The sequence below is a fragment of the Lagopus muta genome, chromosome 2 (assembly GCF_023343835.1).
Source record: "Lagopus muta isolate bLagMut1 chromosome 2, bLagMut1 primary, whole genome shotgun sequence".
NCBI classification, from domain to species: Eukaryota; Metazoa; Chordata; class Aves; order Galliformes; family Phasianidae; genus Lagopus; species Lagopus muta.
In genome coordinates, this window is record NC_064434.1 from 67,162,654 (window position 1) to 67,178,963 (window position 16,310).

Consider the following 16,310-nt stretch of genomic DNA (forward strand, 5'->3'; position numbering starts at 1 on the left):
CTGCATCACAACTCACAAAATCACACTAGTTGCTTTCAACTGCATACAATATCCATCCAATATCTATTCAATAGAACAACTGAAGCCAAAGAGAAAATCATTACCAATGTTACCTCAATGTAGACTACTACTACTTCCTCCAAAACTTCATTTTGTATGGATTATTAAAGTAGTAAAAGATTACTGTTTCATGAGAGAACAGAAATCGTAATGAGTATCAACAATCTTTCTTAAAAAAAAAATCCTCCCTGTGCAAGACAGTTACAGATTACACAAGTGTATTAAGGTGTTAAAGGAACAATCTCTTCAATATAATTGAAATCAAATTTTAGTCCTAAAACAGCTGCAAGGTTCTTGAAGTCCTTTATGGACAGCTGAGGTTATTTGTTACTTCAGAAATTAAATACAAGTCTATCAGTCCCAACAGTCTCATCTTCAAATGTTTCTCACTTTTGTTTTTTTTTAATTTTGTATGTGAGATTTGAGACTCATTTGAAAAAATATGTAGATAGCAATTCTTTCCCATCAAAGTTACACCTTGAAAAAGCAATAATGATAGAGGCAAAAAATAGAAATGAAAACTTGAACCCAAATCTTGAATCCCAGCCATTCTTTCAGGAATGGAAATAACCTAATTATATTGAGCAGTACAGAACTACACTTAGACCAATCATCCACTTTGCAGTATTGAAGAGAAGAGAAAGGTTTGACAATATTTATGCTTTGAGGACATGGAAATTCACCTAGTTATTAAGATGAAACAGCCACCAATAAATGTAGTTTTGCAGGAAAATACTTCCCTTCTCAACTGCCTATTTATAAATTTTTCCACAATGTGATGAAGTTCCTTTCCCTAAGCAATGGGAATATACTTGGTCAAGGGACTGCTGATGTTGGCAATGGTAACAGATACTGAGAGAAAGGACAGTAAACAAAATGACTTTTAATTCTGAAATTGCTCACTTCCATAATTAAAGCACAATTATGCTGATAATTGATTTTAACAAGAGTACCTTTAATATCTTCACAACCCTCAGACTGAAAAGCAAAAGAAACCAATTTCAACTCAGAACCAAACAATACTTCTACGTATAGGAAGGACAACTGTTCAGACAATATCATGAGTTCTTTCACCTTGCTGTTCACAAATAGTAAGAATTAAAGACCAAGAAGCTAGGGCAAGAAGTTTAGTTTGCTTTTCACAGTCCTGTACAGATCAGGCAAAGCAAATAAGCTCCAAAGGAGTTGAAGATGCTGCATGAGAAAATAATGAACTTAACATTTCAAAATAAATAAAACCATAAGTAATGGAGTTAAAGCAATAAATCATATAGTTCATACCAGGCCGTCCCACAGGACTGGTGAACCATGTAGACAAAAATGGCAGGCCAGACATCCTCATACGGACTGATGTCAAAGTGGTACCTAAGAAGAGAGTTTCACCTTAGTGAGAACAAATGCTCTTTCATTCTTCCTAAAAGCAAGTGAAAATAACTAGATAATGTGAATCTGACAGCATTTACTTGTTTCTGAATATACATAGAAAACTGACTTTACAGGCTATATCTTCCAGCAGTGTAGATAAATATATTTCTAGTAAGTTCAAGGAGACTATCTTGGTTAGCCTTTGGCTTTGCCTAATACATAGAAACATAAATATTTATTTAAGAATCTGTCGTTTAAGTAATGTACAAAAATCTGTGTTGACTCCTAAAATCACTTTCCTCCCATGAACTGTGTAAATGATGTATCTAATAATATATTAACTGGCTTTTTTCACATAATTTCTGTCAAAAATTTGATGAGACTTGGTCTAATTTTGCTGAAGTCACCATTTACAGGCTAATAGAAATTGAGCACAAACTTAAAAAATCCAGCATTGGATACAGCGTTTTTTATGTTTCATGAGCTAAGGATTTATTTCTTCTCAATATCAACATTTAGACTTAACATTAGGGACATGACCAGCAGAACTGTTTGTCCTTCTATTATTAATTAACCCCTTTCCCTGCACCTGCTGTGCCACAAGTCTTCTATTTACTTTCCACTGAACCTAGCTAAACATTTGTGCATGTATGTGGCATATCAAACAGCACAGCAGGTGCGAGAGAGCTAAAGGCAGCTGAATTGCATGGAAAATGGTTAAATGCATTCAGAGCCCTCAAACAAAAGGATGTGAATATAATTTAGAATGAAACCTGCCATCTTTAAAAGTAAAAATCATTTTGGTAAGGAGGTGGGTTATATAATGTCATCTAACAAAGTACAAGAAACTGTATTGCAAAGAGTAAGATTATATTAGGGCATAATCCTGCAAGCTGCTAATACACTGGCTTTCAAGCAGATCACTTCAGCATGTAATGAACTTTAACCATAGTCTCTGTTAAGTGGATGCTTGCATGATTTGTTTGATCGTGGCTACAGTCTCAGCACTTGACAGGAGTGAGCTCTAGAGATTAAGTTAAGAAAAACAGTTTAGACTTTCTGACTCAGAACTGTAAAGTTTTGATTTGAGGCACCCGGTCACTACAGCAGAATTTACTGTCCTGCCAGAAACAGTGACTTAAAAGCTCAGATGAGTCACACTGTTAGCACCACCAATCTAACACAGATAAAAGCACATCTTCAGTACTTGGCAGACCCTTGAGGTCTAACAGCAACTTATTTCAGAGAAAGCCTAAGACTATTCAGATACTGTAGACTAAAGGATGGCAAGTCCTTCTCTGAAGTTAGACCCTAACTTTAAAGCCTACTACCAGGGATTCGCAGTCCTGAATCATCTTCAGAAGTTTAGAGATCTGTATTCATTTTCCCCTCCTTCAAGAAATACAGGCAGAGGCATGAAACACATACACAGAAAAAAAAGAAAGAAAAAAAAAAACAGGAAGGAGCTGAATCTTTTATTCTAAAACATACAAGAAGTGGTGACATCATGCTATTGTTCTTAACTATTGATATACCGATTCAGCCTCCTCTGGGGCTCTGAGCTGTTGGTGACTTAGGACTTCTGGAAAGTTAGCTCATCTTTGCAAAGCTTTCATATAAACTAATGTAACTGCTGTACATATAGCTGTGGAAAATGCTACCACTCTGAAAACGTGTAATTTTACACCTTTGAGAAACACATTTTGTTCATAGGTCAAGAAGTTTAACTGGGTATTAGATAGATAAACACCTAGGATCCTGGGTTAGCTCTACAATAAAAGTGCTTCCTTAAACATCCTCCACTATACTTAGGGAAAACCATTTTTTTCACAGACAGATACTGGTTGCAGTTGTTTGCATATTGAAAAAGTACTTACAGTTCAATTTCTTTATAAATATGTGGAGGCAGTGTACAGTGCATGAGGTTTTGCCACTCTTCTGCAGTACAAACACTGTGGTATGATAGCTTCTCCATTGTTACACGGTAAATACACTCTGAATGGCGAATTCTGTGGTACATCTGAAAAAGGGAAGTCATACATTAATGTGAGATTTCAATCAAGGAAAAAAGCATTTCCTTCCTGTATTCAAGCACTTATTCTTAAACCATTCATTTACAAAAAATATTTGTGATTCTGGCTGCCCAACTTTACACATCACTGGAGGCAGTCAAGGCCAGGTTAGTTAGTGTCCTGGGCCAACCTCACCTAGTTGGTGGCAGCCCTGTGCATACCAGGGGATTGGAACTGGAAAATCTTGAAGATCCCTTCCAATGCAAGTAATTCTATGATTCTATGTTGAAGTTTGGTACTAAAAAATAAGTACTCTTTGTAATTAACAGAGTTTCACATAGCTATTGCAAACATTGTATGGTTTATGAAGTGAAGGACACAGCAAAAGTAGTGCTCTTGAATATTAAGAAACACTATTAGAATGAGTGAACTTGCACACATTAGAATGATCACATAGCCCCAGATTTAATTTATATGCTGGCCTCTTTACTTGCCTTGAGTCATGTGGAATAAGATTTAAGTAAATTTAGATAAAATCTGCTTCTTCAGTTTAATGGCAGTATGATGCAAAATGGTTTCATGTAAACTACCAGGCTTAACTAACACACTATCTTACCTCCTATTAATATGAGTGATTTATTCTGCATTACATTTTTATACTTATATAGCAATGACCATTCAATTGTTTGAACTTTCTACATGAATAGTAGGTTTTTTTTCTGAAAATATGGGGTTTAAACATGAAAGTAGTTATCCACCCTTTTCTAGCATTAAAAATCCTAACTATATATCACAGCGTTTAAATGTGTACATTTACAACGTATATTCTTCAATATCAAGCTTATGGAGTAGAGAGAATACATGCAATCTTCATCCTCCTATTAAATTTCTAAAACTGAATATATATATATATATATATATATGAATAATATAACTGAGTATATTATCTGAACTTATGAAGGTGAATAAGAAGCATATTTTCTAGTGGAAAACAACAGAAGATAGTACTCAATTTTCAGTCTTCTCTTGCAGTTTAGCTGTATAAAATGGAAGTACATAGCATACAATTATTTCAGGAAGCATCAAACAAATTTCTACCAGTCCACTAAGGGACAACTATTCTGCAAATAATTCAATGACTCCTTGTTCCTTATTAATTCAATGAAATAGATGTATGGATCACTTCAATAGTCTGGAAGATGAAACAGCAGATGAACTACTTAAGTAAGATTCTAAGTCTTTATGTTATAACCAACATTTTAGAAAACTGTAGAAAAAAGAAAACAACTCACGTTAGCACAGTGTAAGGCTAAAGCACAGAAGACTGCAAACATTTTAAAGTTGTTCTCATCAGTTTTAGAGAAGGCACTTCCACTTATTTTGTTCACCATCTGCACAACGCCTATTACACTTCCTCGGCTCACAATAGGCATGCACAGGATATTTCTGGTTGTATAGCCTGTATAGAGGTCTACTTCTCTAGAGGGCCAAATAAAAGAAAGAAAGAAAGGAGAAAAAAAAAAAAAAAAAGAGAGAGAGTCAATATTATTTATTAGTACCAATTGCTTGCTTCCTAGGAAAGAGGATTTATAGGACATAGTGTCAAGGTAGACATAATTAGTACATGCATAAAGTTCACCTCAAAAGTTTTCAAGTATTTCCATCTACGCAGTCAGATTTAGAAATAGTTTCTTAACCCTTTCATTTCCATTTTCCATTCTTAATCCTTTCATTTCCATATGCAGGATAAATAATCAATACTTTATTACCTATACAGTTTGATCATTCATTAAATTAAATATGCTTAGGTACTTACACATGTCCTTTGTTAACAAAATTTTCTTTTTTTTTTTTTTCCACTCTTAAAATCTATAACAGGAAAAAATAAAATTCTTCTCCTGACATATATATTTTAAAAAATAATAATAATTTTTTTAAATTATTTTATCTTTAAAATATCTGTAATGGTAAAAGTATATAAAGTGAAATCTATAGGTTTGCTCCTTAACAGAATATCAAAGATCAGTGAATGAATCTCTAATACGAAATGTAAGTAGGAAATAGCAGTTTGGTGAGTTTTTTCTCCCCTAGTGAATAACATGTTACCTGTTAAAGCGTGGATCTGCATAGGCATCAGGGATGTTAAGGACTTCCCCAGTTCTTGCCACTTGACCAGCTATTCCTTTTTCTATAGAAAATCTGCAATCACAAATAAGTAAATAAATAAATAAATAAATAGGTGCATTAGTCACACTAAGAACTATCTGGAAAGCTGGAGTCTGTCCTGGGCACTGTAAGAGACATTTGCTCCTGAGCAGCGTCATGCCGATGCTTTTAGGAGAAAAAACTAGAAGACAACTAGTAGTAAATAAAATAAAAAGCACATGCTCAGACAGATGTTTTCTGAAAACTTTCTGAAAATACTATGTATACGCAGACGAAAACAAAATATGCCATGGTAAGACATTTTAGTAACAAAAATTCAATGTCTTCAATAACCCTGGGAGGTTGCATCTAAGAAATACGACATTTGAACAAAACCTATGACTTGTGTTTACCTTTACAAGACATCAATTTCATCATCACTTTTACATATTTATTTTTAACTTAGACACATCATGTACAATACAGAACTTGGTTATTCATGGGGCAGATAGATTTGATTAAAAACAAACAAACAAACAAAAACTTGAAAGAAGACCAGTGGAAATGTCAAAGCTAAACATCATAAGCATTTGCTATATACACTTCAGAATAAGTAGCATGTTTCATCTCATGACGTTCAAACAACACCATGGCAATAGCTACATAACTAATTACCACAAGATAATTAAATATAGCAAGCATATTCAGGAGTTGAATCAGAAAAGTCTACAAGTCTCTATTGCTAAGAAATAACTCTCAATTGACATAAAACAATTATAAAATATAAGCCTAGAATGATTAGTGGAGAAAAATATATGAAGTTAGAATCATATGTGGAACATTTTTGAATCTAAACATGCCTGGGTAGTATCATGCCCTTACTGATGTTAGTGTCAAAACTGTCAGTTTTCATCCTGTACACCCAGATTTTAGTTTAGTTTCTATTTCTTATTATTTGAACAGTATACCAATTTCAGCTCTTTCCTGATGACTGACTCAGTGTCACTCTTTTACAGATACTAAAGTTATATATCACTTTCAGTACACATCACTCTTGAAATGGTTCATACCTTCTTATTCAAAGTTACAATAATTTTCATATAGAAAGATAAAGATATAAGCAAAAAAGAAATTATTAAGGAGTATAAAAGTGCATGTTAAAGTAGGCCACCTTCTCTAGCATACTGCACCTCCTTGCCTGTCGGCATATAAACTGCACCAATTTTGAGTGCTTCCATTCGCAGTCATACAACATAATAAGTGGGTGCAAATTTGTCAAAAGGGGTTCAAGTGATGATATGAATCACATCCCACATTGGCCCAGAATTCTAAAAGTAAAAGATGGAATTTTAAAAAATCTGAAAAAGTTCACTGTTGAGTGTTTTAATAAAATTTTGGTGCAGGATATATAGTCATTCTTTCTAAAAAAGCCACAGGTTTAAAACCCATGTCTCTCTAAAAATTTCAAGGCATATCTATCAAAGAATTGTCACTTTTAAAAACTAAAAAATGCTACATTTATTTTGACATTTTGCCTCCTTCACTGAAAATACGTAAAAGACTAACACTTGTAGGAAACAGAAATACATATCAATTTCACCATTTCAAACATACTTCAGAATCACATTTCCTTAAAAGTTTTAAAATACTCTAAATTCACTTCAGAAAAATTAAGAATAAAACACTGAACCTGAAATCTTCAAAACCAATGATCAGTTCATACTAGATTCTATGCCTATTCCATCCATGAGAAGTACAAATTGCATTTCCTTGCTTGGGATGTGCTTGAATAGCATGAATTTCAATTCCTCTCAGGAACCCTCTTGGGAAAAGTCATCCCACACTGGTAGATCTACGGATTAGGTGCACCTTTACCCGCACCTTTACCTACCTCAGAACACCTCTGTTTTTTTCCCAACATGATTTCCAAAAGGACCGCCTCCGGAAGACGGCATTTCCAGGAGTGACGTTATAGCTTCAGAGACGTTGTTTCGATGGCACTGCAATGTCATTCCCAGAAGTACTACCTTCTGGAGGCGGGTCCTGGTGGGAATGATATCACAGTATGACAAGTATTGTCAGGGTACCTGCAGATAGGCACAGCGACTGGGTAACAAAATGCCTGCAAAGCCCTAGTTACAAGGAAACTGCATTCTTCAGCTAGCTACTCTCACCTTATTTCTTTGGTCTTCTTAAAAACAGGTTTCCCATCATTTTCTTCTCCAATATCAAAAAGATCTGAATACAGCTCCTTATTTTTGTGGTCAACCTGGAAGAGTGCACACCTATCTGCATTCACCAGGTTTTTTGCATATATCTACAGACAAAAGATAAAACTAAAGTTAATGGTCATGGGTTAACTTAACTTCAGTCACTTATCTGATAAATAAATCTGTTTTAAGCACCATCTACCTTCACAGCAATATTTTAAATGGCACAAAATTCAAATGGCAAATGTGGTAGTTTTTCTTCAGTATTCTCTGTTAATTATAGTATTGTTCTCATTGTAAAATGTAGGGGATTCTTTAGAGGTTTGAATATCTGCTAAAAGATAAAAGGCCTTCTTATTTAGCTGCATTTCCATTTCAACACATGCTTTTCAGAACGGTACCATTCTCCCTATTTCTAAAAATTTTTCACCTTAACATAATTTAGGGTAATATGGTTAGGTTGCGGTTGGACTTGATGGATCTTTAAGGTCTTTTCAAACCTGGACAATTCTACGATTCTATGAATTTTAAATAGACAGGTTATAGCAAATACTCAAGAATAGTTCTGACTTTTTTTCTTTGTCTTCAGTGCAAACATATTGGTATCAAATATCCAATGAAGAAGGACATAAAAGAGAAGCTAGTGTGTATTTCTAAAGAAATTAATGTGCTTGTGGCACATAAAAATAAACAAACACAGGAAAATTAGAAGTGTCATGATGGATTGCCATGTACAACAGCACAGGAAATAGCTGCCATCTCCTGATGCTAGTGGCAGTCCTTGCACAAAAACTGGGACTTAGATGTTCCCCTTCAGCTAAGTAAAACCCACAAGGCATTATCCACTCAAGTACCACAGAGAAGGTCAGGGAGACTGCAAACTAATAAGTAACTTTGGAGAAATACTGCTTGCTTAGAGAAGTAGGAAATGCAAAGGTCTTGACCACTCAAACCTTTTGTACCTTTGCTCAAAACAGAGGAGTGAACGTATACTTGGGCAAAAAAAGAAGAGAAAGGGTCCTTTGAGAAAAAGGTAACTTCTGCTTTCCTTCTTGCATCTATTTTCAAGAATGTCTTTATAGCATTAACTTTACTGTGGAATTTTAATGTAAATGAAAATGATAAGAATCCAAAAATCCCTGTACTGTTATCTTTATTATTATATAAGCAAATCTAATTTTAGTGCAGTCTCTGAAGAGCGAAATAGTGAGGTGAAATCTACTGTTGTTCTTCCCTCATTCTGAGTTACAGAAGATGCTACATAATAATAGAATTGCACTCCTCCCAAAAATGGTAATAAATGTGCAAATTGGCCCAAGAAACAGCCAACTGCTACAGATTACAAAGGAAGATCAGAATGGAGCCTGTATGCAGGTTAAAAATGCAGAATCAGGATGCAGCCAAGTGTTGGAAAAGATGAGGAAAGAGTAAGCATATTTAACTGCCAGTTGTGTTTTCTACCAGACCTCTCATCATAGAGTTGGGAAGAACGTCAATATTTGTTCTCAATGCCATACACTATATCATACCAGTTCCTTTAAATGTTAAGCTATTTTTAAACAGTTCATTTGAATTGGAAAAATCAATGTTCAGAACGTGCAGAAGTCTTGACTATGTATTAACAAGAATAAGGCAAACACTGCAGAGTATTTTCCATAACTAATTCAGGTTTCTAAATAAAACCACTTTTACAGTGTTTGCATTCTTAATCTGTGGTCTTTGAATATTCTAGCCTAAGAGTATCACTCTGGAGATCAAGGTATGCAATGAAGTATTGTTGGTGAATATATTTGAATATGCAGATTGAAGTAATAATACCAGGGACATGATTAAGATTTACAATCAAGGAAAAGAACTGCATTATTTAACGAATGTGACTAATGCTAAGAAGCACAATTCATATAGTAAACACTTAAAATGTGCTACAGGCAACCAATCCACAGATATTTGCAGATACCATTCAGGAAATTATTCAGAATATGAAAATGATTAAAAAATTATATTCCGTTTCTTAACTTTACTATAATTCATTGATTAAATAAAGAATATTAACTATTTCAATAGACGACTTATTCTTCTAAGTTTGTTGGGTTTTTTTTCCCATGTTTTTTATAAAATATTGACTGACTGTTACTCTGGCTATGGGTGCAGATACTTTTGCAAAGCTAAATGGATGTCCTGAGCGTGTTTTCAACAGCTCACTCAATAGCTAGAACAAATACTGCAGAAGTAACGTTTGAACTCTAGACCTCCTATAGACAATTTCTTCCTAAGTGCTTTGCAATCTGTAGAAAATTGAATTTAGGAAAAAGGAACAACAAGCTGAAACAAAAACAGAAGCCTTTTCATAACAATTTTAAAACCTTCAACACACCATAGAAAATGCACAGGTCAGAGACAGTTATGTGATTACTTATGAGACTTGTGAGACGAAATTGTTGCAACAACCAAAATCAAGCTGATCCTTCCTTTTCTCCTCCATACAGAGATGTTAATTCTGTTTGCATTACGTGTCTGATATAAACAGCTCTGACACTTCAATGATGTGCAATGTCTTACTTCAAGGAAAGGAGAATAAAGAACTTTAATAACAACAATTAACAAAATTAGAAGTGAAAAAGAAAACTTACCATTATATGTTCAAGTAGAGAATCTATTGCAACTATATTATCAAAATACGTTCTGTAGAGAAAGAAAAGTTGACAAATATTTGCATTTAGTCAAACACTTCTCAAATAATTGTTGCTGGCTCTTGTTTTGCAGCTACTGAACAGTTTAGCCCAAACAGACGAGAACAACTGCGCCTAAAAATCATTGACTGGCTTTCTACTGCACAAGAAAATTCAGAAACGGTCCTAGCTCTGTTCCTATAAGCCATTATTCTACAGTGACAGAACACTACAGAAAAAAAAAAAAGACAAGACTACCAAGCATTGCCTGCTTTGGACTCAACAGGTCCTGCTGAGCAGTGCCAAGAATGTATCAAAATACTTTGCCATCTTTTACACACCTAAAATTTTTAAAAGTGAAGCAAAAAGAAAAAGCAATCCAGAAGACAAAAGCAAATACATTAAATAAAAAAAAAAAAACACCACTTTTTTTTTTTTTTTTCCCATTTCTGACTGCAGATAAATGTTATTGACAGGCTTTCAAAATATTTCATTAGATTTATGCATAGAGAATTATGTAGTGAGAACTACTGAATACTATGCAGTGTAGCTAAATTCATGTCATATTGCCCATCTTTTAATAGTTTTTAAAAAGAAAAAGCTTATGAAATTCTCAGTGAGTATTCTCTTATTTTCTACTGCCCCCGATGCAGCACGTTGTACTTGGCAGACAACTGATATTATGACTTAAAATAGAGATTAAAAAAAAAAAAAAAAACAAACATTATCTCAATTCTCTGTTTCATAGCGAAGAGGTAACTGTCCAAGGACAGTCAAGAACATTGAATGATAAAGGTCAAACATCTTAGTAAAATAATTCTAAATCTTTCACATACCAAGTCTTAATAACCCTTGGATTACAATGTTCTCAGGCATGGCCCTGAACATATATACAGCTCACTTCTGTTTGTGCCTACTGAATAAAAAGGTACATACATAAAAAGTCTCACACTTTCAGGGTCATGAAGATACACTGCCTTTTCTAAAATGTTACAGGAGATGTCCCTGATATATTGCATGCTATCAGTTTTCTCACTGAATAGAAATCTTCTTTTCATGTAGGAACAGGTATGGATCATTTTTAAAAGCAAGTTGATTATTTGCTTGCTAGAGCAATTGCTAATCCCATCAACTCGAGAACTGTTCATTGAGAGTTAAAGCACCTGTGTGCATTATGCCTCAGTGCCCATTTTTACAGCTATCTCTACTGTTAAAAAATGCTTATAGTAGCAACAAAGATAAAGGGATGAAGGACAAGCAGATTACCTAGAACATTATATTGATTTCATAAATCTAAGCCTAAACTTTCATACTTCTACAGTGTTTTTAGCTTAATCTCTGCATTTATTGTGAGGAGAAATTAAAAAAAAAAACAAAACATATACTACACACAGTTAGAAAAATAGAGCCTCCAGCCATGCAGAAGACCACATGACCAACTATTTTTTGTACATCGTAATTGTATCTTACATATTCTCCTGCAATAAGAACAGAAAAGTTTAACAGCTATATCTGACTGTCACCCACATAATTCATTCCTGTCCCTGCTCGGAAGGGACATCAAAACAGACTGATGAGATCATAGTGGAAATCATGCTTTGGAAAAGCCTTGCCAAGACAGTGGTCATGGCCCCAAGCTGCCAGAGTTCAAGAAGTGTTTGGACAGTGCTCTCAGACACAGGGTCTGAATTTTGGGTGGTCCTGTGTAGAGTCAGGATTTGGACTCAATGATTCTTGTGGTCCCTCCCACCTCAGGATATTCTGTGATTCTGTCTCTATACTTACTTCGATACATCAAGCAAGAAGTCATTCAGTTCAGTCTGCTTGGCAAGACCTCTGCACACCTGGAAGAACAGATCACATTATCATTTTTTCCAAGAGGTCACTGAAGTCAGAGGTAAACTGAAACTGCAGTTTTGTGGTCTATTCACTTAATTTGTATTAAACATTCTAGCTCAAAGTTTTTAAATATTTTCCAGCACTGTATAAAATTAAAAGCTGGATTTGTGTGCTGGGCCTCAATCATAGCAATCTAAATGTTAACTAGCCTACTTAGCATCAGATCAGAACTCCCACGTTCTTCATAGGCAAGAAGTCGGGCAGAATGAGCCTTCTGCTTTTGCCCAGAGGAACAGAAAGGAGAGGAATGAAAATGACCATTGGACAAGCTTTAATTAAGATTTGCATGTTTTGTTTTCTTATGTGTTAAAGATTCTTCATTGAAGAGTAGAAAATTATTATAAAGTGATGTACAGTTAAAACTGCATACAATTAGAATTCTAGTAGTGCACAATAAACAAGGCCAGCATATTATTTCTGAATGCTACAGGGTGAATGATCGTCCTAAACAACGTCAAGGATTTCCAGCACTGCAGTGGCAAATATTATCTATAAAGAAATGCAAGAAACTTTGCTCAAGTCTTTTGCAAGATGTATTATAGACAGCTTAAAAAAACAAACAAACAAAAAAAAAAGCAAGCAATAAACTCCCTTCTTTAAGTTGACAGAAGGACCCTATTTCAGCATCTTCCATGAGCTGATGGATGGATGGTTTAGTTTTGGTGTTACCATCTTCTATTAGCTGAAGGAACAAAACCTATTAGTAAAGTTGAATAGCAGCTATCAGCATGGAGCTTCATTAGACACTCAAATAAAAACAGCATGAAGCATCCTTAGTGGGAGTAGGACCATGAAGCAGCCAGCAAAGATGGCTTAAAGCAGCCTTTGCCAGAAATACCAAATAATTTAAACCTGATTAGTATGAGAGTAGGAAAGCAATCAGGTGGCCTAGCAGTTACCTTATTACAAGAAAAAAAAAAACATTTTTTTTTCCATTTCTGATTTAATAACTACTTACCTACTTCGGTAATGTTTCTTTTCATTAAAAATAAAAGGAATAATATAAATACTTTTTATTAAATCATATGATCCATGGTTGCTAGGCAAGAGAATGAGCTCAATGAACACCGAAAAAGTTAGCATACTTTTTCTAGGATCTGGAAAGGAGGTTATGATTCTCTAGTGATTCCACTTAAATTTGAACACATTCTACAGTCCAACCAATCAAGCTCTGAAAAAAGGATTACATAATGAAAAAGATGAAAAACAACCCAAACTTACTTGTACTTGATGTATTGCTACTGAAGCCCATGCAAGATTTGCTGTTGCAACCTGAAGCAGAAGAGAAGGCATTCTGAAAAAATCTTTATAACGTCATATAAGTTACCTGGTAATTTTTCCTATCCAGCTGGTAAGTGAATTAGACAAAGAAAGACAGAAACAATCGGTTGGAATACTGCTAGTTTGTGAAAGTATCAGTATTCTCACAAGTGTTTCAGTATCAATAAGATGCATTCAGCCTCAATAGAACGTTTCTCCTCTTCTGTGTCACAAAGATGCTTATCGATACTTTGGAAATGGTATTATATTAAGAACCCATCAGATCAGAGACATAACACAAAAACGAACATCTCACAAGTTGAGGACTCTAAAAATTACAGTGTCGGGGGTTTTGTTTGTTTGTTTGTTTTTTGTTTTTTGTTTGTTTTTTTTTCTTTTTAAAGATATCTGCTACAGGAACAAAATATGCCTTAACATCTTTCTGGAGCTGTGTCTCTTCAGCCACAATTATTTCCAGCTTTAAACAGGCACTGTCTCTTTCACTACCTTTTTGGTGACAGAAGAATCAGACTAAATCTCTCAGTTCAGGACGAGTACTTTTAAATATGACAGTTTCCAGGCAACATTTCAAGAAAACATCATGTAAGCTTCAGTTAACTAAGCTGTGCTACTATACATGATCTCCTGTCCTTGAAACATACGAGCTTTATAGGAACACGAAGAACATAAGTACAAGAGCTTTGCCACTGCATTCCCTCTCTCATCTACCATTTTTTTTTAAATAGAACACATTGTACAGATTTTATAAAAACCACTAACAGTATTCTTTCTGAAACCTGAAAACAAACAAATGATTTAGAACATTCAAAAATGACCATTAAATATTTTTTAACTTACAAATAAAATGCTTTTGTTTAGTAGTCAGCCTTCTACAAGTAAAATACTAATGAACTTCAGTTAAAGAAGGTATTTAGTATAAACAGTAAAATATATAGTGTGAGACTATATAAATTGTAGACTGATGAATGTAATAGGACAACATCAAAAAATAAATACACAGTGTGTAAGCAGCAGAAGTACAAGGCCTATGAAGCTGGTTTTGTGCGAATGTCTTTCCTTTGCTGCGTATACAAGCACACCAGCAGTACCATATTAATCAAGTACGCTACCATGACCTCTATCTACTAGAGAAAAAACACCAGCTGAGACACTGAGGCTGAAGCCACATGTACTGACTACCAGGCTAGCGTACAAACATAATAACTTATGTTACAGAATACACAACTGACAAATACTACTAATCCTTTTTTTTTTTGTTGTTGGGAGGACTAATTTTAATATCTTTTTTTTTTTTTTTTTTTTTTTTTAGGAATAATTACTCTTCAGTTCAGCTAACCCCAGAGAATTTCAGAATAAATTATGAAAGGTGGGGGTCTCACCTCTTGGTGACTAAGATGGAAGGCTTCTTTGCCCCAGTGACGATAAAGCTCCAGGATACCAATCAGATCACCAATTGCAGTGACAATTGGTAAACAAAGAACAGATTGGATACGAGTCCCTGATTCCAGTCCAGTACCTTTGGGAAATCGCTCATCCTAGAAAATGTAAATATAATCTGATAAAACATAAACATTGTAACATTCATATAAAATATACACTGGTATTTTTCTCCTCTTCCTGACTGATCGCACATGCTTGAAAACATGATTACTGATAAAATTCACTAAAAATTCTAAATCTGAGCATAATTGAAATATAGCTTTAAGACATATACTAATGAAATACAACAAAAAAGTCTGATCTTCTCAGCTATAACTTATATGCACAAATAAACACATTGATGCAAATTCAGAATTAGTTGTGGTGTTAGGCTCAGCTTCAGGTTTATTTTTATAATATATTTTCTATAATCTGACAGGAAGGTAAACCAGCACTTCACTGTTAATCCAGTCTAGATTAAGAAAGAAAACAAAACAAACAAAGCTATAATCCTCAACTGACTCCTATGAAAAAAATATTTTTCTTAAAAAATTATGCATGACAGTAAAGTCCTTCTCCTTCCCTTGTTTATGCATCCTGAATAAGTCTGTGCAAAATTTATAAGAATAAATGTTAGAAATAGCCTACTAGCTGCTACAAAAGGCCCAAATGAATAACTTTTGCTTGAAGTGGGAAATACCCAAAACATCATAACTTTAACACCTCAGGTGGGAAAACTCACAAAGAGAAACTACCTGGATGTTATTGCAGTGAGGTAGTACCTAAGCAGCCTAGACACATTTGATTCCACACCAATTCTTCCACATGTTTCCTACCAGATGTTCACTGTAGATTCTGTGTAGAAAAACTCCCACTTCCTCAACCTTATATCATTGTGGTTAAGGATCTCCTCATTTCTCAAACAATTTCTCTCTACCTTAATTATCAAAATAACAACTGATTTGAATGACTATGAACAAATAGCCTCACACAACCTCAAAGGCAAAGGAGACTGGGAAGCACCTATATGTCTTCCACAGAAGAGGTCTGATGAGTTTGTGTGAGTTCAAAACTCACAGGAAGGCAAATAATGTATAGCCTTGGCAGAGGTTCATAACTTGGAACTTCACTGTGAACGTTAACCTTTTCCTATTGACACAACATGTTAGATGATCACTACACTCATCCAGAAAAAAAAAAAAAAAAAAAAATTGTCAGGATTTCTGTTAATAATCTGACACTGTAAACCA

At 34.5% G+C, this 16,310-nt stretch overlaps 1 protein-coding gene across 2 annotated transcripts in view; it reads right to left on the reverse strand.

Annotated features, from left to right (window-relative positions):
* The window catches only part of PDE10A (phosphodiesterase 10A), a 339,629-nt gene that overhangs the window by 21,451 nt on the left and 301,868 nt on the right, over nucleotides 1-16,310 (reverse strand). For both annotated transcript variants that reach the window (XM_048935256.1, XM_048935255.1), the window contains exons 7-15: nucleotides 15,021-15,176; nucleotides 13,582-13,632; nucleotides 12,247-12,305; nucleotides 10,423-10,474; nucleotides 7,757-7,899; nucleotides 5,544-5,636; nucleotides 4,730-4,916; nucleotides 3,303-3,445; nucleotides 1,342-1,425 (exon numbers count right to left, since the gene is read on the reverse strand). In XM_048935256.1, coding sequence (XP_048791213.1) covers nucleotides 1,342-1,425; nucleotides 3,303-3,445; nucleotides 4,730-4,916; nucleotides 5,544-5,636; nucleotides 7,757-7,899; nucleotides 10,423-10,474; nucleotides 12,247-12,305; nucleotides 13,582-13,632; nucleotides 15,021-15,176 — 968 coding nt within the window. The remainder of the gene's footprint in view (nucleotides 1-1,341; nucleotides 1,426-3,302; nucleotides 3,446-4,729; nucleotides 4,917-5,543; nucleotides 5,637-7,756; nucleotides 7,900-10,422; nucleotides 10,475-12,246; nucleotides 12,306-13,581; nucleotides 13,633-15,020; nucleotides 15,177-16,310) is intronic.